Source organism: Hemicordylus capensis, chromosome 1 (assembly GCF_027244095.1).
Source record: "Hemicordylus capensis ecotype Gifberg chromosome 1, rHemCap1.1.pri, whole genome shotgun sequence".
Lineage (NCBI taxonomy): Eukaryota > Metazoa > Chordata > Lepidosauria > Squamata > Cordylidae > Hemicordylus > Hemicordylus capensis.
In genome coordinates this window covers 71,860,564-71,880,512 of record NC_069657.1, presented here as the reverse complement: position 1 = coordinate 71,880,512, position 19,949 = coordinate 71,860,564, and the positions used below count along the sequence as shown (strand labels likewise).

General features: G+C 44.1%; 1 protein-coding gene across 1 annotated transcript in view; it reads left to right on the top strand.

Annotated features, from left to right (window-relative positions):
- Nucleotides 1-19,949, top strand: part of LTK (leukocyte receptor tyrosine kinase) — a 175,383-nt gene that overhangs the window by 128,028 nt on the left and 27,406 nt on the right. Inside the window, exons 14-21 of the mRNA XM_053284560.1 lie at nucleotides 153-284; nucleotides 3,405-3,561; nucleotides 5,652-5,834; nucleotides 7,299-7,397; nucleotides 8,652-8,804; nucleotides 9,745-9,855; nucleotides 11,091-11,277; nucleotides 17,026-17,116. Coding sequence (XP_053140535.1) covers nucleotides 153-284; nucleotides 3,405-3,561; nucleotides 5,652-5,834; nucleotides 7,299-7,397; nucleotides 8,652-8,804; nucleotides 9,745-9,855; nucleotides 11,091-11,277; nucleotides 17,026-17,116 — 1,113 coding nt within the window. The remainder of the gene's footprint in view (nucleotides 1-152; nucleotides 285-3,404; nucleotides 3,562-5,651; nucleotides 5,835-7,298; nucleotides 7,398-8,651; nucleotides 8,805-9,744; nucleotides 9,856-11,090; nucleotides 11,278-17,025; nucleotides 17,117-19,949) is intronic.

The window sequence follows — 19,949 nt, the reverse complement described above, 5'->3', positions numbered from 1 at the left end:
CTGAGGTCTTGCAATATGTACATGTATTTTGAATGATTAATTGGTTGGAATTTAAATTAATCCTGGGCAATCTCTTCAAAAAGAAAATCTCTTGATGGGTTGACGATAATAGTTTCCCGCCTCTTTAATTGCTATATTTTGTTTCCTTCCAGGGCAACTCTCAGACTCAACAGATCTGCCTGGGGGAGTCAGCTGAAATTGAAGAAGAGTACAAGAAAGAAAAAAGACTAACAGAATGGGCTGGAGGAGGGGGCGGGGGCGGAGGAGCCACCTACATCTTTAGGGTAAGTATTCGTGTTTCTCTCCAGCCTCCTCCTAGAAAGCATCTGGTCAGTCAGTAGTGGTTACGTAGCAGTGACGTAGTTGCAAATTCATAAGCACAGGTCCTTTCCATGACAGCCCCCATGGCCATGCCCACCCCAACAGCCTGAGAAGTACCAGTGCTCTGTCCCTGTGTGTTCCCCCTCCACTACACCCCTGTTAAGTAGGGTCCAGTTCAGACGTTTCAGCTCCTGTGAGGGCACTCTTTTTTAAGAAGAGAAAACAACAACCTCATACTGGGGCTCTAGAATTTATAAGCTGCTTTCTGCATGGCTCGGCATATTCTAGGGGTGGCCAATGAAGCTCTCCAGCTGTTGGAGATAAAATGTGAGTGGGGAGTATGGGAGTTGTAGTCCAACAGCAGCTGGAGTGACTCAGATGAACCACCTGTAGCCTATTCCTCTGAGAATCTCAGCATCAGAAGTTCACCATGAATGTTCAGTGCTGATGTGGAGACTCTGCGTGCACACAGTGGGGCTATTCACACAAGTGTGCAAAACCAGGCTAAGGGAGCCCAGCCCAGCTTTGCATGTTTGTGTGAACCTCTGGGATCGGGCCCGATTCCGGTGGCTACACGGTGGCAAACCCACCTAAGTAGCCATCCTCTTAAATGAGGTTAAGGGAGCGCTCATTTTAGTAATTGTGTGTCAGCCATGGCTGCTTGCAGCCGTGGCTGGCACACTGGGTGGGGGGAGTATCCCCATAATGCACCATGCACTCGCTTGGTGCATTATCAGAGCTCAGGGAGGTGGGGCGACGCACATCGTGCCCAGGCATCCCGACCCCCGGAGCTGCAGGTTGTGTAGCCAGTCGTCTGGATGGGCGATCTGCCCACTGAGAGAAGAGAGCTCGGTCATCCGCGGGGAGGATGAGTCAAACCCACTCTCCCCACATACCTCCACAGAGCTCTTCTCACTGATCGTGAGAAAAGCTCCAGTGATTCTCACAGTATTATAGTAAGCAACTTAGAAGCATTGCAGCCCCAGGTTGGAGCAATCTTAATGTCAATGCAGTTGTTTTTCTTTTCAGCATCTCCCACATGGGAGTTGTAACTGACTCAGCACTTATTTCACAGCATGCACACCTAGTATTTACAGTACGGACATACACTCATAGCCATGGCTTCCTCTAGAGGATCCTGAGCATTACAGTTTGGTGAGGATGCTGAGAATTCAAATAGAGATTCCTGGATCTTCTCATATAAATACCTTCGCAGTGTTGTTTGAACAGAGGAAACTATTGTTAAGCCGGTTTAAGTCTGCCATGTAGACTAAGCCTTAAACAATGATGAACTGAGGCTTGTGCAGATTCCGTGGCTACATTTCTACCCAGGTTTTCCTTTTACCTTGCTTCCACATCACCGAAAGTTGGGAGCACACACACAGCTCCCAAACCTGGGTAGAACACTTTGTGATTGTGTGAATGACCTCATACTGTTACAATAATAAAGGTTCAGTTCTGAAGGAGGACAGGTTTCTTGGTCGGGTGCTTCCTAGCTCTCTGGCCCTGCTAATCTTTGTCCACTTTGCTGGGTTTTTTGTCCACTATGGGAAGAGAGCTGGTCCTGTGGTAGCAAGCATGACTTCTCCCCTTAAGCTAAGCAGGATCCACCCTGGTTGCATATGAAAGGGAGACTAGAAGTTTGAGCTCTGTAAGATATTCCCCTTAGGGGATGGAGCCGCTCTGGGAAGAGCATCTAGGCTCCAGGTTCCTTCCCTGGCATCTCCAAGATAGGGCTGAGAGAGATTCCTGCCTGCAACCTTGGAGAAGCCACTGCCAGTCTGTGTAGACAGTACTGAGCAAGATGGACCAATGGTCTGACTCAGTATATGGCAACTTCCTATGTTCCTATGTTGCCCATGTGGTGTGGTGAAGGTGTGAAATTGCTCATTATCATTACTTCAGTAATGCCAAAGTTACATGATGGTGAACTGAAAATGTAAAAGGTGCTTTTTTACAAGCAGATATTATTGATGCATGGAACATGCAATCATACAGTTCTCACCAGAACCTATAAAACAGAAGCTGAGTCCTAGAACAATGGCTGTCCACAGACATAGGGACAGTCTCATTGCCTCACAATAGCCCAATAAGTACAAACACAGAGCATGCATTGTGTACAGTAACACTGGAAGGAGGAAAGATCTGGATGCACATACCTTTGTAGCTGGTGTAAACTAATATTCTGTGAGCAAAACACAGGGAACTTAAGCAACAGGCAGGGAAGAACTAAGCACACCCTTCCAGCCACTTCTCTGCTTCAAATTTTCCCCTCTTGGAATGGCTTTTCTTGGTGTGGTGGAGGTGCAGGAAGGAAAGGAACATCTAGGTTCAGCTACATGTCTTTGCTTCTAGTTAGGTTCTGAATTTGTGAGACCTGAAGCATGATTTTCTGCTCAATCCATACTTTTACTCATCCTGCCTTTAGAGATTGTAAATAAGCTGGCCTGTTCAATAAGGGAGACCCTCGTTTTTCACGAGTTCTCCATTTGCGGTTTCAGCTATTCATGGTGAGGCTATATATACCTGGGTTCTGTTATCGCGGGGCCGTGAATGCTGTAACCATGATAATTGAAACCTTGCTCCTATGGGAATTATGGGGTTAGGTTACTCAGTAGGTCCTCAAAGTTTCAATTATCATGGTTTTCAGCATTTGCAGTGGTACCTGAGAACATAACCTCCACAAAAACAAGAGCTTCCTGTAATACTTCAGTTATAGTCATGTTAGATTTCTCAACAATAAAATTCACAAAATTAAGCCTGTAGTGTAGATATGCCCTTAGGAATCCTGTTTTACTAATACTTTTAAGCCAAACAATCTTTACAGCTTTCACAGAAATATGTATATGATATAGATTTTGCTCTCGAATGCTAGTTCTGTGCTCCGTGTCATGAGACCACTGCCTAGTGGTGTTGGATTCACATGTAAGATCGATATTTTGCCTGGCATTTCATGCCTAAAGGAGGAAAGCTTTCTCTAGTCCTCAATTAATATTTGAGTTTTCTTTTTAAATTGACGTTTGATTTTTGACCCTGCTTCACTTCCTCAGTTTCCTTAATGCATTATGTGTATTCTTGAGCAGCAGAAAGATGGAGCTTTTGAACCTTTGCTCATTGCGGCAGGAGGCGGAGGGAAGGCTTACATGAAAGATCAAGATGGTTCCCTGGATGATGTGTTCTTGGAACAGTATATCAACAGCCCAGTAGTACCTGGACTCAGTGGGAGAACTGGGGCAGCAGGTGAGGCCCTGTAGAGAAGTCTACATTGGATTTAGCAGTTGAACAAACATCTGCAGATTTTGAAAAGAAGGAACAGACTACATGTTTGGATAGCTGTCAACCTTTTAATAAGAATGGCCTCATGACTTGCAAAAATGGACCCCAAATGTCAATACAAAGAGCCAGGGTAATCCATGGGGCATGAAACAGAAAACTCCATGGACACGGAATGCAAAGTGTTTCATAGAAGGAGTCAGGAATAAACAGTAATGAGATAGTCTATCTAAAAGGAAGAATCCAGTGACAATATACCTAATTCACAGGCTATAATGCATTACTACAAATGTGTTCAAGTGGCAACAAGGCAGAGGGGGCAAGCTAGATTTCAAAGCAGATTTGAAGTTGATGTCAGATTGGAGGCTTTTCAAAGCAAGAGAATGAAGGTATTCTCACGATCATTGGAGAGCAGGCTAAGGGAGCTTAGCCCACTTTCCATGGATCGTGGGGACTACTGGGCTCGCAGGCAAGCCCGGTTTCCTCAAAGCGGGTCCCCCGCTCCCTTAGCCCAGGTTAGCGGAGCGAGCGCTCTGCTAACCTGGGTTTTTTTTTGTTGTTTTGGTTTTTTGCTCTGCACTGCAGCAACACACAAGGAGACCCCAGCCGGAAGGCTGCAAGCAGCCTCCCAGGCTCGGGGGTCTCCCGCACGCCCCGTGCACTTGCTCAGGGCATCCTGGAACTTCTGGGGGCCACATGGTCCCCGATCCCTGCAGCCCCTGTGATGGAGGCAGCAGTCGTGTGGGTGGCCGATCCGGCCGCCCAGGGCTGCCTGAATGATTGTCTTCTGGAAGAGTGGGCTAAGTTCACTCCCCAGAAACCCACTCTCGGCGAGTCTCCCCAATCATGAGACTCGCCTCAATGACTGTTCCAAAGATACTTTTTGACGAGTGAAGACTGATCTTAAAATTAGTACCTGGAGCTTTCCTGGAGAAACTTTATAACAATGTTTCACTATGTTTGCCAGTGAAAGATCAAATATTCTGATTCTTCTGCTTCCAAAAGATGCATTCAAAATTCCAGGGAGTCAGTATGAAAGTCCTTTGTCAGTAACTGAATTTTCAGTTGGGCTGTCTGAAGCAGCCTTACTTTGATTCAGGGGCAGCCTCAGGACTTCAGGGAGCCCTCAGTTTGATTTCGGGCTTCAGGAGTTTCATGTCACATTGGCCAAATCTGAAGCTGAAGCTTTGACTTGGAGCTTAAGCTTTAATCACCACCCTCGCCTAATCCCTGTAGGTACTTTGCAAGCACAGACAGGAGACAGGATGCCTCTACTTCTGGTGTGTGTTTTTTTAAAAAAAAATTATTGAAATGGGATGAGGTAGCAATGTCTTCTGCTGCATTATTTTAAAATGACTCCTGAAATCCTTTAAAAACAAACAAACAAGCAAACAAACAAACTTCTTCCCCTGGAGTCCTGAGAAAGGAAGAGATTTTTCTTGGAATAGAAATAGACTAAAATTTCCAGGAAACCCTAAGCCTTTCCCAGATCTGTAGTGGGGGCACTTCTGGGAGTCATTTTAAAATGATTCCATGGAAGATGCTGCTGCCTTGCCATGCTCAGATTGAAATTTTAAAAAGAACCAGCCTGTCTTCTACCCATGTCTAATAACTACTTACAGGGGTTGGGGGAAGGTCGCAAGGTAAGGAGAGGGGCCAAAGTGGCCGAATCGCTTTGGAAGTGAACTGGCCTAGTCTGGCTATGGTTGCTTCAGTTTAGACCAAACTGGTTATGGGCTTGTTCAATTTAGAATCGAAGCTTCAGTGGGTGAATTGGGCCAAAGCTCCTCCAAGCGAATTGGCCCCTGAGGCTTTGTGACCCTAATTTTCAACCAGATTCCAAATAAAATCTACATCAAGCTGATCACAGATTTGGCAACAAACTGATGTGGTGTTAATCAGCATGTGTGAGCAAAATATTGGACAATGGTTTGTGGAATAGAATTTTTCACTTTGTTGCATTTATCAAATAATTCTCCTGAATATCAGCATCTGTCTGTGAGAGTCATGTTCCTTCTCTCTCTTCACACACACACTTTCCCCGTTCATTTGTATAGGTGGAGGTGGTGGTTGGAAAGATATCACCCAATATTCTTGGTCTGGGAAGTCGCTTCTGGAGGGTGGTGAAGGTGGCGAGGCCTGCCAGCAAGCACAAGAAAAACTCCAGTGGACCACTTCAGGTGGTTTTGGCGGTGGAGGAGGAGCGTGTACATCTGGTGGAGGAGGTGGAGGCTACAAAGGTGAGTCAGGTTATACTTTCAATTTATTCAATCCACACTTATTGTATTCACCAAAGTCCAGCAGATCTGTGAAAGAGTGAAATGGATAACAATAATAAGTAAGGTGCAATGCAGATATTATTCTGATACCTCTGCATAATAAACAACAATATTTATTTTTACAAACTCAGCCTCAGCATTGCTGTTGTCATAGTAAACAGTGGCCAACATGACGGGCAGCCTACATCAGCATTAGGGGCCTACTGGGGCTGCTGTGCAACTTGAAAGGCAACCCTGGTGGTGTATTATGCAGGACAACTGTGGAATGACTTAAAAGCACTTCTGGGCAGTTTGATAGTGAGGTAGTAATTCAAGTGTTGTACTCAGCTGGGAAGATCTGAGTTTGTTACTGTTCGGCCATGAAACTCACTGGGCCAATCACTTATCTCTCAGCTAACCTACCTCACAGAGTTGTTATGAAGATAAATGTAAACATATCTACCACTCTGGGCCCCTTGGAGGAAAAGCAGAATATACATTTGTTGAATCAGTAATTACAGAACATCCAGATGATGTTGCTGCCAGACTCTTGTAATCCAGTATTTCCCATTTTGTACTCCCATCATTTTAAATACCTGTTTTGTGGTGATTTTTCTGACTTAATACGCCATCATAGCAGCAGGCTATCCAGTGTAATCTGGCAAAACACTTTTGATTAACCCCAAAAGGAGTGGTTCATGAGCCAGTTGGTGATGTGGCTGGTGAATCCCCAGTTTACGTCACTATTCCCACCCCCATACATGAAACTGCTTTGTCCAGTTCTTTTTATTATTATTAAAAGTATTATTTTGGACAAAAGTGCTAGTGCAAGCACTTTCCCATGGGAGTTTTTTTAATGGCCTTCTGCCCCCTTCTCAGAACAATAACAGCAACAAAAAATTAGAGAGCAAATATTTTTTTAAATGCTTAGCATTGTTGTGGCTGGCACCTTTGCCATGGGGACAGAGATTGTGGGAATGGAATGAGCAATATAGCATTATTTTAAGTGCCGTGTGGAACCAAAATAATAGATCTGTCTACAGCTCGTTGTAAAAGAGACAGTGCCTTAGCAGCAGAGGTGCTCCTACCCCTGGACTTTGAGGCTGAAGTTCCAGGCTTCCACACCCGCAGGGGCCCCCAATCCCTCTTTAGGCTGTCCTGGGTGGTGTGGTTTGTGCCCTCAAGCCCCTATGTGTTAAAAAATGATCTTAATTGGCGGGGGGGTGGCCTCAAAAAGCCTTTAAGTCCAGGCTCCAAAATTACCTAGGTGCACCTGTGCTTAGCAGTGCTGAAGGGCCAATCACATGATCTCGCTGGAAAACCTAACTGTTAAATTCCAGCTTTTAGAAGTCTGAAAATAAAGTCTGGCAATCTGGACAATCCACAGACTCCCCCATGCTCCTCTTTGGGAGCTCTTGAAATTGTGACCCTTCCTTCTCCTCCCAGGTGGTCATGCTGCTGAAACCGATGATATCACAGCTGATGGGCAGCCTGGTGTTTCCTTTGTGAACCCAGTTGGGGAGATCTTCTTGAGTCCCCTGGCAGGTAAGAGATATTCCCAGTCTCTCAGCACCCTCCCATCCCTTGTGGTCAGCTTCTGGTCATTCATCTTGTGTCCTCACTAGACGTCCTCTATCCACATATGCATTTTGTGTCCCTCTTTTAAGACATGGTTTTCAGGTTTCAGCAATCCTGATTCATTGTCAGGGATCCTGTTTCTACCTGTGCAAGCCACAAGAGAACTGTGCCTGTCATCATGCTATTCTCTGCTATTCGAAACAGCAGACCATGCAGTCGATATCAGTGGCACACTCTGAACAGGAACTGCTGCATAAAACTTGGGATGTGCCCGAACCATGGTTCGAAGCACGGTTTGAGCACTTTTAGGAATTGTACCGGGAACTTTAAGAAAAGGAGAACAATACTTGCTCTCCAACACCCCATGCACTTCCTGCTGGGGCAGCGTGCATCCCAATAACTCCCCACACAGCGCCAGCAGACACATGGCATCTGCACATGTGTGGGCGCCATTTACATGGTCAGCAACACCATGCTGACCATGCACATGGCGCCTGTGCATGCACAGAGATGCCATGTGCATGCTAGCACGGTGCAAGGATTATTGGGATGAGCACTGCCCCAGCAGGAAGTGCATAGGACTGTGGAAAGCAAGTAAGGAACTGCTCTCTTTTTTTCTTAAAGTTCCTGGTACAGTTTCCCTAAAAGTGCTTAAACCATGCTTCGAACTATGGTTCGGGCACATCCCTACACAAAACCTGTTTTTCTGCCATTCCCACACTCTTGTCTGATTATGTTCATTGGTTACAGCTCCCAAGCAGCTTACTGTGTGAGCCAGCCCAATCCTGTGTAGCTTCGCAGTATTGGTACAGTACATTCCAATGGTGGCAGGCCCTGGCAAGCAGATATTCTATGCAACTGGGCCAACTTACATGACAAGCACAATGCAAATATTTTTGCTGTCACCATAGAGATGTATTTCAGTAGTACCTACATGAGTCTATAACATATTACGTAGCCCTGTTAATGTTTTACTCAGTTCTGGACATTCTTCACAAATTAATATCAATAGTTTGGTCAGCTGAAATCTATGTTATCTTAGTAGGTGGCAAAGGATAATGGAGAAGATATTAAAGGGGAAACAATCATTATTCTCTCACTTCTCCTTCCTCTTCCTGGAATGGGGCAATATCTGTTCATCATTATCAGATTGCAAGTGCATCTTCCTGTTTGAGACGTAACTTTAAGAAACTCACTTCCATCCATTTCCTTCTTGTACAGTTATGGAGAGTCATGGTGAAGTAGTGATCGATGTCCACGTGAATTGCAACCACTGCCAGTCCGGTATCTGCAAGCCGAGTCTCGACACTAGCTTGCCGACCTGTATTTGTGCAGTGGGAGCCATCTTGGCCAGTGACAATGTCTCCTGCACAGGTAACGCATACAGCATGCTTAAGTGTGCTGGCCCAACATCAATATTAGCCAGTATACATAGAATGAATAAGGAACTATGGGCCTTACACCTCAAAATAAGCCTTGTACCACCCAAAATCATGCATCCATACCATCAGATGATTATGCTTATGAGGTGCCCTAACATCGTGTGTGTGTGTGTGTGTGTGTGTGTGTGTGTGTGTGTGTGTGTGTGTGTGTGTGTACGTACGCACACAATACTATCAAGAATACTGTCAAGCTATTCAGCCCAGTAACGTACAATATAGGTATAAAGGATTATGGAACTGGTGTGCTGTGCACCCCAAAAAAGTTTTCTACAGTACCTTTAGTTTGCCTGAAATTCATCACCTTGTGTCTCAGGGGAATATTTTATTTTTATTTATTTATTGTTAAATTTATATACCGCCTTTCATTAAAGCAATCCCAAGGCGGAATATTACTTCCACAGGGAGTTTCTGCTTGTGCTTTACCTATCCCTCAAAAATAAAGGGCTGATGGAGACATTTTTTTAAAAATCCTTTAGAAATATATTATAATTTTCCATAACTATTTGTTTCACAATGATTTTTGTTTTTTAATTACTGCAAATAATACCCACCAACACATTTTTTATTTAGAGAGCAAAATAAGAAACCACACCTCCACTGAGAATAGCTATGTTGATGGCTATTAGCCCATTCAGCAAAATATAGCCACCATATGGAGAGGCAATAGATCTCTTATTAGTGGTGACAAGGAGGGATGGCTGTCTCTATTGTGCTCCCTCTGCTAGTAAGGCTCGCACAGGCATCTGTATGACCACTGTTGGAAACCGTGCTAACTAGATGGGCCATGGTGGGTTAATCCTGTTTGGGCATGTTCTTTTGCCAAAAACACTGTTACTGATCTGTGAGCATATGCTGATGTTTTTTTCCAACAGTTCTCCGTGAATCTGTCCCAGAAGGACACCTGCCTCTCCCACTCCTCTTGGCTATGGTTGCTGTTGTTGTAGTGCTTGGAATGGCTCTCACTTGTGGCAGCCTATCAATTGGTAAGAAGCATCTGTTGTATTTTGGGCATCTGCTGATTTTGCCCATTCACATTTCTGGCTTTTTCTAAGTCTTTATGATAGCTGTTGTGGGAGTATTGCCCTGCCAGGAAATGACTGGAAAATAATGACCTGATTTTAACAATTATGTAAACCTTGATTTAGACTACTGTGAAGAGGCCTCAGGCTCATGTACTCCACCCTTCCCTCTCCTTCATGCATGATGGGAGATCAAAAGCTTCCACTTTAGCACTTGAAATAACTGTTTCCTGTTATGCCCAAATTTGCAGAATTGTGGGTTGTTTCAACAAACTGCAGTTAAAATAAACCAGGATCAAACACTGTACAAGTTATTTCAAAAAGGTGTGGGGAAAGCATGACAAGACGTGGTCTCCTTTTGCAGTTGGTCTATAGCACAAAAGCAGATGGGGGAAAAATGGGAAGCACCCAACCAAAAAGCAAAACAAGAGACACAATCTCAAGGTGCTGTGAAACATTTATTGGAGCCCAACGCATTTCAGCCACAAGAGGCTTTCTTCAGGGGAAGCGATTTATAGTGTTCCAAAGAGAACTAACAAGTAGTCTTTTGCCTTGTAAGAAAAGACTAGAAAGAAAGCCTCTTGTGGCTGAAACGCGTTGGGCTCCAGTAAATGCTCCACTGCACCTTGAGATCGTGTCTCTTGTTTTGCTCTGTAGTACAAAAGGTCAACAGTGCTATAGCAATAGATGCATCAGAGATTTTGCAGAAGTAGAAAGATAATATTAAGTGTGACTGAAATGTCTGGATGTATAACAAAAACTTTATATTCCAACACGGCTGTTTTCTATGGATAGTTTCTTAAGCAGCCACCAGTTCAGAGCTTGCTTAACATTCTGCAATAGAACGCCGCAATTACAAATATTTCAAGAGTTAAAGTTGTGCCTTGTGCCATATAATTATGTCTGCTCTCTACCCAGGGCACAGACAGTATGAGTAGATCTGTGAGGTGTTGATGGGCCAGTCTCAAAACCCTTTGATTTTACAAAACGATTGCAGTAAATCAGCAAATACTGACTAAAAACAGCCGGGTTGTAATAGTCAACTAAAATAATGTTCAGATGGACCTTCTGGAATGCTTTTGTGTTTGTTGTTTTGCATTGCTTCATTTCTCTGCTGCTTTGTTCAGATCTTGATTGTCTCTACTACCATTTATTTATTTAGTTAGTTTCCCCTTTATTTCTGCACCGTCTCTCTTTAGTTTATCATCGAAAGAAACAGCAGCTGGAAGGAGCCCGAGCACGTCTGCAGAGTCCAGAATATAATCTGAGCAAAATCCGCACGTCTACCATTATGACAGATTACAACCCAAATTATAGCTTTGCAGGGAAGGCAGCTACACTTAGTGAACTGAAGGAGATCCCACGGAAGAACATCTCCCTGCTTCGGTAAGGTTTGGCTTGCAGGGCATTCTTGCTAATTTAGACTCAAATCAGTGGAGAAGGTATCAATTTCCAGCAGCTGACATCCTGACTAAATTATTCAACAGAAGTCCTATTGAAGGAAAATTAGGAAAATTTAGTCCTGATGAACTTATCCTATCAATTTCAATGGGGCTCACATTTAGTAATTTAGACAGGATGTCAGCCATTGACTCTGGTATCAACATGCTAACCAGCAGGTCTAGAATTCTGCTTTACTAATTAGGGATATGCAAACTGATTTGATGTCAAACTGATTCGACATTGAACCAGTTCGGTTTGACAGTTCGGGGTCAAACCAAACCACCCCCGGTTCGGTTCAACCCCAGACCAAATCCCCCGGCTGTTCGGGAGGGTGTCACAATTTTTTTCATATTTACCCCCTCCATGGGGCTTCTCTGAAGCCATGGCGGGAGCCGAAAAGTTTTACCTTCCCACCGTTGGCCACAGTTATGTAGTAAATCACCCCATACAGGCATTCTTTGGCCCTTTCCTGGCCTTCCCTCCATCACAGTGGCAGTTTTGGAGCTGCCACACATGCCCAGTGGGCCTCTGTATGGCTGCCATGCATAATAGAGGCTTGCAGGGGAAGAGGGAATCTCTGTGGACCCCACTGCAGCCTTGGAGAAGCCCCCCAGTGGGGGTAAGTGAAAAAAAATTTAAGTTTGTGAACCCCCCTGAACTGAAATGTGGGGGGGATTTGATAGGGAGCAAAACCAAACTGATCTGGTCCAGTTTGGGTCCGGTTTGGACTCAAACCGAATCAGGCCAGCCAGTTTCATGCACACCCCTATTACTAATTAGGGCTCTTGGTATTCATTAACTTAGTCTGAATGCTGTCTTCTGGTTGCATAAATTGTTTAGGGATGTCTCTGAAAAATGTAGATTTGCATATCTTTTCCCTGAGTGCTAGCTGAGAGAAGTGGGTTGTGGCACAGAATACACATGGGAATTAGATGGGTAGAGGCATTGAAATTCAGAATACAGGGGGGAAACTGGGATTTTTGTACTAAGCAATTGGCCGATGTTTTAAGATCTGCCCAGATCTCTTCTTGTATCCGACTAGAAACATTAGTGGGATTTAAACAGCTTAACAGTGTGCTAGATTGTTGCCTTTGTATTTAGAAAAAACTGCCAACATGTTTTCAGTATATAATCACAGGAGTTAAAAGCTCTCTCTTTTTAAAGCTAAATGTCCCAGGAGGCCAATGGACAGATTTTATATTACAGCAGGTGTAGGCAACTTTTGGCACTCCAAATGTTGCTGAACTACAACTTCCATCATACCCATCCACAATTTATTAGGGGTGTGGTGGTCATGAGTATAACACCTAGTCCTACTCCTGGTCTTGATGCTCTCCAAAGCTGTTGGAAAGCATCATCTTGGTGCTTTCCAACAGCATCAAGTAACATCTTGGTGCTTTCCAACAGCATCAAGTAACATCTTGGTGCTTTCCAAAGCTGTTGTTGAAAGCCAATGGGCTTGTCGCATTTCTTTGGAGAACTTGAATTACATTTCCTCCAGATGCTGAAAAGATTAATCCTGAATCAGCAAGACTTGCTGCAAATATGTGAAACCTTTAGTAAGCAGATCACAAATGCAACACTGCTCCTTATGCCCACCATTCCCCTGCCCATTGCCTATACACATACTCGCATGGACTACAGGGATGCTCAGCATTCCAGCTCTACTGTGTACAACTTAGAATTAATTCCAGACATCATATCAAGAAAATGTTCCATTTTGAGCAAAAGCAGTCCCCACTTGCCTTGTTGACTAATGTTTCCATGGAGAAAGTTACTTAGATGTTTAGATGCTTAACTCTTGTTTGTTTGTTTTTTCGCTTAGACTTATTGAAATAATTAATCTGCTAAAAATGTTTTCATATCTTGTTTCAGACATTGCTTGAAATCCTGGTTTAATGTTTGAACCATATGATAATGTTTGAACTCTAGGCAGGCATTTTACTGGAACAGTAAAATAAAAGGATCCACTCATTTTAGTGTTATGAAAGATACAACAGTCATATTTTTTTAGTCAGTATAGTATGACTTCAGAGATATTGACAACCATGGTGCTTTCAACTTCTGGCTATGTAGATAGCCAGATGCATTCCTGGACTATACACAACAAACCTGCTCCCTCTCCTTGCACATGCTCAGGTGTGGTTTGAAGACAAAAAGTCTAGGAAAGGTGACAGAAGTCTGAGATTTTTGTGGTGATCCGGTGTCCTTCACAGTGTGAGCTATGCGCCTGCGCAGTAGCCTGCGCAGAAGGATCTTCAGGCTCCCCGAGGTGCTCTGTAGCTCCGCCCTTCATGCACCAAGTATGCTCAGTATCTTCAGTGGCAGAGCACCCTTTTGCTCAGTTCCTTATCAGCCGCCATTGTATGTGCTTCCCTCAGGATTTGCTCCTCGGTTGTGCTAGGTTCCTGAAAGGAAAAGCTTTACGGTTTGAATTCTTGGTTTTTCAACTGTGGTTTGCTTTATCTTTGACTTATAATTCGGGTCAGTTTTCTCGGCATTTGTACTGAAGGATGCTAAAAAAAAACACCATTTAAGAGGTGTTCTTCCTGCTGCAGGATGCTTCCCTCATTTGACAAACACTATCTCTGCCTTGGAGAGAATCATATTGTCAAAACCTGCAAAATTTGCTTATCTTCTTTGAAGCAATCCAGAAAAAGCTAAGGGCTGTTTTGTACAAACAAGCATTATGCCCTCCGATCCCGACCCCACTGTCCCCATTACTGTTGATATCGTTGGCCTCAACGCCATTCGGCCATCAACAATCAAAGTCACAATTGGTATTGGCAACTTCACCGGCTAAGACCTCCTAAGAGACTTTTTAAAAGCCTCACAGTGTCTCCAAGGATGGACATCATAGACACCACAAGAAGCATAAACACCATGATGATGACTCTCCATCCCATGCTAAACACTGGGAAACCTCACTGACGTCAACCATGAAACTGTCAATTTCAATGTCGAAGCCCCTCCATAGACCAATAACAATGGTCCTGAAAGAGAAGCATCTGATTCCACCAATGCCAATTCAGCCACTGCCCCTCGTTTTGACAATGCCAATACCATACAAGGCTCAAACCTCATTGCCTTCTATGGTTCAGATTCTGCCTCCAGCCCAATCTCAGTCCTTCCTCTCCAGAGATCAGATAGATCTACCAACCCCCTGGTCTCTTCAATATAACATATTCTGGCATTGTTACTGACATCAACTCCTGCAAAAACTATGATGTCTACCGTACTAGTTGCTCCCTTTACAGAGAAAAACTTGACGCCATCAATATCAACATCGATGCTGACCGAGCTCATGTCTGAATTAGGAAGGCAACCATTTGCTTCTTCAAATGTCTCTGCATCACCTGATTTCAGCATCAGCTTTCCTTCAACACCACCAATGTCAAAGGAATTCCCTGTCCTGCAGGATATTGACTCTGTCCTGGGGTCTCCACACACAACACCTTCTGGGACAGCCTTTAAGGGTTTTTCTTTGCCTGGGCTTGATGTCAAGGACAACATTGGTTCTGGTGTGCTGCCTATATTGAAAACACTGTCAGCCTCACCCTCAAGAGTGATACCTGCCTGTTCTCCATTGTATTTTCCAAATCACCCTTGGAAAGAAAGGTACTATCTCTCACTTCCTTCATACTCCTCATATAGAAGGAAGATGGACTATTGGGGCTCACCAGATGCTCTTAATTGAGGATATATTAGTAGGATAGACAGATTCAAAGACCTTTTCTATATGTCTTAGTCTTCATTAGCTTATGGCCATGAACAGTTTAAACTATGGAAACTCAGGAAAATGAAATCCACTTTCAACTCACAATCACAAACCCTGCCTAAGGAGCGTGATTCATCACTCAAGAGACCCTCCTCCTCTTCCACAACCTCCTACAGAACAGCTGACCCACCTTTCCTCTCCAGGGCGCTTTCCAGACTAGCTGCTCAACAGCAGCAAAATGCCTCCGTTCAAGCAAGTCACATTGAAATAAACAGCAGGGGGAGCAGTCTTGCAGCAACTAACAACCCGAAAAAACAGCAACTTCCTTACGCTGGATTTAGATGTACTATCTCTATATTGCAGCGATTAAATTTGAGACAAAGCATTGGCAATGTGAACGGCATCTTGCTGTCCATGTAGGGACTGCGGTGTCACAACACAGGAAGTGTGAAAGCACACTTCCGAGATCCAACGTTACCCCGTTGCAGGACAGCAAGCTCATGAGACCCTTAGCCTGATGAAAATGTTCCCAACAATCCCACTAATTCTCCCACAGAGGAGACAAAATCCTAGCATATCCAAGTGACCGAAATGGCCAAAGTTCTTGCCCTGGAATTGAAATCTCCAGCACCCGAAGTTAAAAACCAAGTCTATGACTTCATTTCTTCTTTGAGTACCTGTCATCCTGCAGCCCTCCCTATGCTGCCTGTATTAGTAAACTCAGCGACGTCAGCATGGCATACACCATCTTCCTCGACTTAAACCTTAAACACCTTGAGAATTTCTGCAGGGAGCAAGAAGATTGCACATTTCTTTTCAAAGATCCTGCACCTAATTCCTTAGTGGTGGATTGTGCCATGGGAAATAGGTCAGGAAAAAAGCACTCCACCCCTGTTGAAAAGGAGGACAGGAAATTAGACTCTGTAGGTCGGAAGGTTTACTCCTCTGCTACACTATCCATTAAAATCGCCAATTACATGGCCTACATGGCCAAATACCATTATTCAGTTTGGAAGAATTTCAAAGAAGACATCAAGGACACTCCAGAAACAATTAAATCTAAATTAAGGAAGTCCTCTTGAAATCCACTGATATTACTCGCCAGCACCTGAATACTGCTAAGCACCTCACAAAGACAGAATCCCACACCTTAGCTAGTGCTATCTCTCTATGAGCACAATTTCTTTGGCTGAAAAAGTTCAATCTTCAGAGCAGTTAACCATGAACTGAGCAAAAGGATGTGTTGCCACCCAAGATACCAAGCACATGAAAGGTAGAGCTACAGAGCTCCTCAGGGAGTGTAAAAATCCTTCCTCAGGGGCTACTGCACATGCACATAACCCACATTGTGAATGATACCAGATTGCCAAAAGACCACCTGTTACAGGTATGCAACCTGTTTTTCTTTTTTCTTTTTTTGGTAGTTGCTCCACATGCATGCTGCCAGCTTTGTGGGGCACTGATGTTTAACACTGTCTGGATGCTTGCCTGCTCCCTTGATACATAACTTGTACATTCATACATAAAGGAGGTGGGGAAAGGAAAGGTTGTGCCGTTGAGTTGGTGTCAACTCCTGGTGCCCACAGAGCCAAGTGGTTTTCTTGGTAGAATGCAGGAGGGGTTCACCATTACCTTCTCCTGCGCAGTATGAGATGATGCCTTTCAGCACCTTCCTATATCGCTGCTGCTCAATATAGGAGTTTCCCATATTCTGGGAAACACACCAACAGGGACTCATACCAACAGCCTCCTGCTCTCTAGGCAGGTTGCTTCCCTGTTGCGCCATTAGGTGGCTGCACATTTGTATGTAAGCAGCCCCAAATACCATAAGTCTTCAGTACTCTGTCCTCACAAGGAAATGGTAGAAGCTACCCCTGGAATTACCTATCACTTGTAATACAATAATATTTGCTCAATACAGACATGAACTGTGAACACATTGATACATGCTTTTTCTCTCTCTCCTCATTCAGGGCACTTGGGCATGGAGCATTTGGTGAAGTTTACAAAGGGACGGTGGTAGGGATCACAGGGGATCCCAGCCCTCTGCAGGTGGCTATCAAGGTTAGTGTCTGCAGCTAACTAGAACTAGACTAGAAACTAGCTCTGTTTGTTTGAACAGATGTGTATCCCACAATGAAGAGATTTGTTTGAAGAGATGTGTATCCCACAATGGCCCTCAATGTGGCTTATAAATCAAAAACATCTATAATATAAAGCTGCTTGGGCCTCACTCGCTGGCTGGCTGGCTGACATGAATCCCCCAGACCAAACCAAGAATGATAGAATCGTGCTGTTTTCTCACATAGGTTCCAGTCCTCACCCAGACTACCTCAAAAGTCTAACCCCCCAGAAAGATTCATTAGTGTCCCAGAAAATGTGGGGAAACTCTCCCATTGGAAAGCATGGGGGATGATGTCTTATAGAGCTAGGAAAAAAGCATAGAGTCAAAGAGTGATATAAGATATGCTTGCAAACTCCAGGCCCTCACTAACTGACTGACATGAAACTCCCAGACCAAACCATGAAGGATTTAAATGTGTCATTTTCATAGGTAGGTTCCCGACCTTGCCCAGAATACCAAAAAAATCTGCAATCTCAGAAAATTTAATTACTGTCCCGGAAAATGCGGGGAAACTCTCCCATTGGAAAGCATGGGGAATGATACCTCAAAGAACTATGAAAAGCATAGAATCACAGAGAGACTAGATGTTAATACGCTTGCGAACTGCAAACCATTTTATGAGTATATACATACACATACTTTTTAAAAAATGGCTGACATCCTGACTAACTTTGTTTATGAAAGGACACTGTATTAGAGGTTTGCTGGAACTGGTTTTGCCAGTTTGGTTCGAATCCAGACTGGATTCGAACTGACCCATTCTGGCTTGGGCTTAGCCGAACAGATCCGGTCAGATTCAGCCATCGAACCGGACTGAACTGGTTCGTGGGCCAGTTACGAGATACTTGTAAAAGGGAATACTTGAGGATTCCCCTTTACAAGTAAAGGGGGAATCCCTAATCTCTATGTTCAAAGTGCAGGGGTGGGACAGAGAGATAAAATGGCCTCTGTAACTTTAGAGGAGGCCACGGCAGAGAACTATCAGAGGCAGGGGGTGGCAGAGGGGACTCCTCCAAGCTACTCGCTGACCTCCCAAATGATAGCCTGGGCCAGCTGTGGCCAAGTTTGGGCCTGTGCACATGCATGGAGGCCATTTCTGTAACCTTCGCACATGCATGCAGACCATTTGCATCACATTGCAAATCGTAACTTGCGAGAGGTAGGGCTCCCACTGAAACTGGTCACATGGTCTGTCACCATCTTCCCTTCAAAGGCATGGTTACCTAGAGAAGGGTTTCAGGTGACAATTTTAAGTGATAGGCAGGTTTGTATGGGATTAGACAATCCTTTAGATACCCTAGTCATAGACCAGTTAGGGCTTTATAGGTAAAAATCAAAATTTGGAATTGGGCCCAGAAACAAGCTGGATACTAGTGAAGATCCTTTGTGGATATTGGCTCACATACCATGCAAGTATCATCAGTCTGGAGACACTGCATTTGTGCAAGTTGCACAAATGTGAAACTTGTGCAACTTGTTCAACGCCAAGAGTAAGTGCATTGGAAATAGTAACCTTACTCTTGTGCAATGCAGTTTGCACAAACACAGTTTACTAGGCTGGTGTATTTCTTCACAGTATGTGAACCATTAATTGTTAAGACTTGTGGACTGTTCTGAACATCCATAATCAAGGTAGTCATGCAAATATTTACAATATATGTTATAAGTATTGTCTGTTATCATCCCCCAGCCTATATGAGTTTGCCAAATGAAATTAAAAACCAGCACAGAATAAAGGCTTATTTTACTGCACTAAAGCTGCTATTATGAAAGTCAGCCCCAGAATGCTCATAGATGAGGGTAACAGGGATGGGCTGAAAATCGATATTCCCTTGCTGCCTGGCATCCAGTGTTAGCTGCTAGAATTCTTATGAAGGATGCTGAGCTAGATAGATATTCGTCTCCGCAAGGCACTTCATTTGTTCTTAAGGAACAGTCCATATTCAGAATTACTTAACATAGATATGATCGAGGTGTATATAATTATGCATGGAGCAGAGGGAGTGGACAGAGATAATTTTTTATCCCTCTCTCACAACACTGGAACCAGGGGTCACCCCATGAAACTGAAGGCCAGGAAATTTAGGACCAACAAAAGGAAGTACCTTCTCACACATAATTAATCTATGGAGCTCTCTGCCATGGGGTGTGGTGATGACGGTCACTAGCTTGAATGGCTTTAAAGGGGGCTTAGATAAAATTCAAGGAGGACAGGTCTATCCAAGGCTACTAGTCTGGTGGCTATAGGCCACCTCCTGCCTCAGATGCCTCTCAATACCAGTTGCAGGGGAGCTACAGCAAGAGAGAGGGCATGCCCTCATCTCTTGCCTGTGGGCTTCCCAGAGGCATCTGGTAGGCCACTGTGTGAAACAGGGTGCTGGACTGAATGGGCTTTGGGCCTGATCCAGCAGGCCTGTTCCTATGTTCAATGAATCTTTACTGTTAAAATCTTGAGAGTGCAGTCTTGCTTTGTATATGTAAAACACATTGGTGGATCTTAGGTGGATATCACAGTTTTTATTTTAAAAAATGGTGGGGGGGAGGAGTAGAAGATGAAAATGGAGGCCTGCACAGCCCTGAGGTATAGAACAAACTAGCAGGAGAAAAAATGTAAAAGTATTTCTTCTTTCATTCTGTTTTGATAACATTGTGACAGATTGTAGCCAGGCTTTGTGTGGGTGAGCATAAATTTTCTCTGAAAAACCCCTTGAATACTACCCCTCCCTCTTTCTCTCTCTCCTAAAGCATCATTCCCACTCAGAAATTCCATAA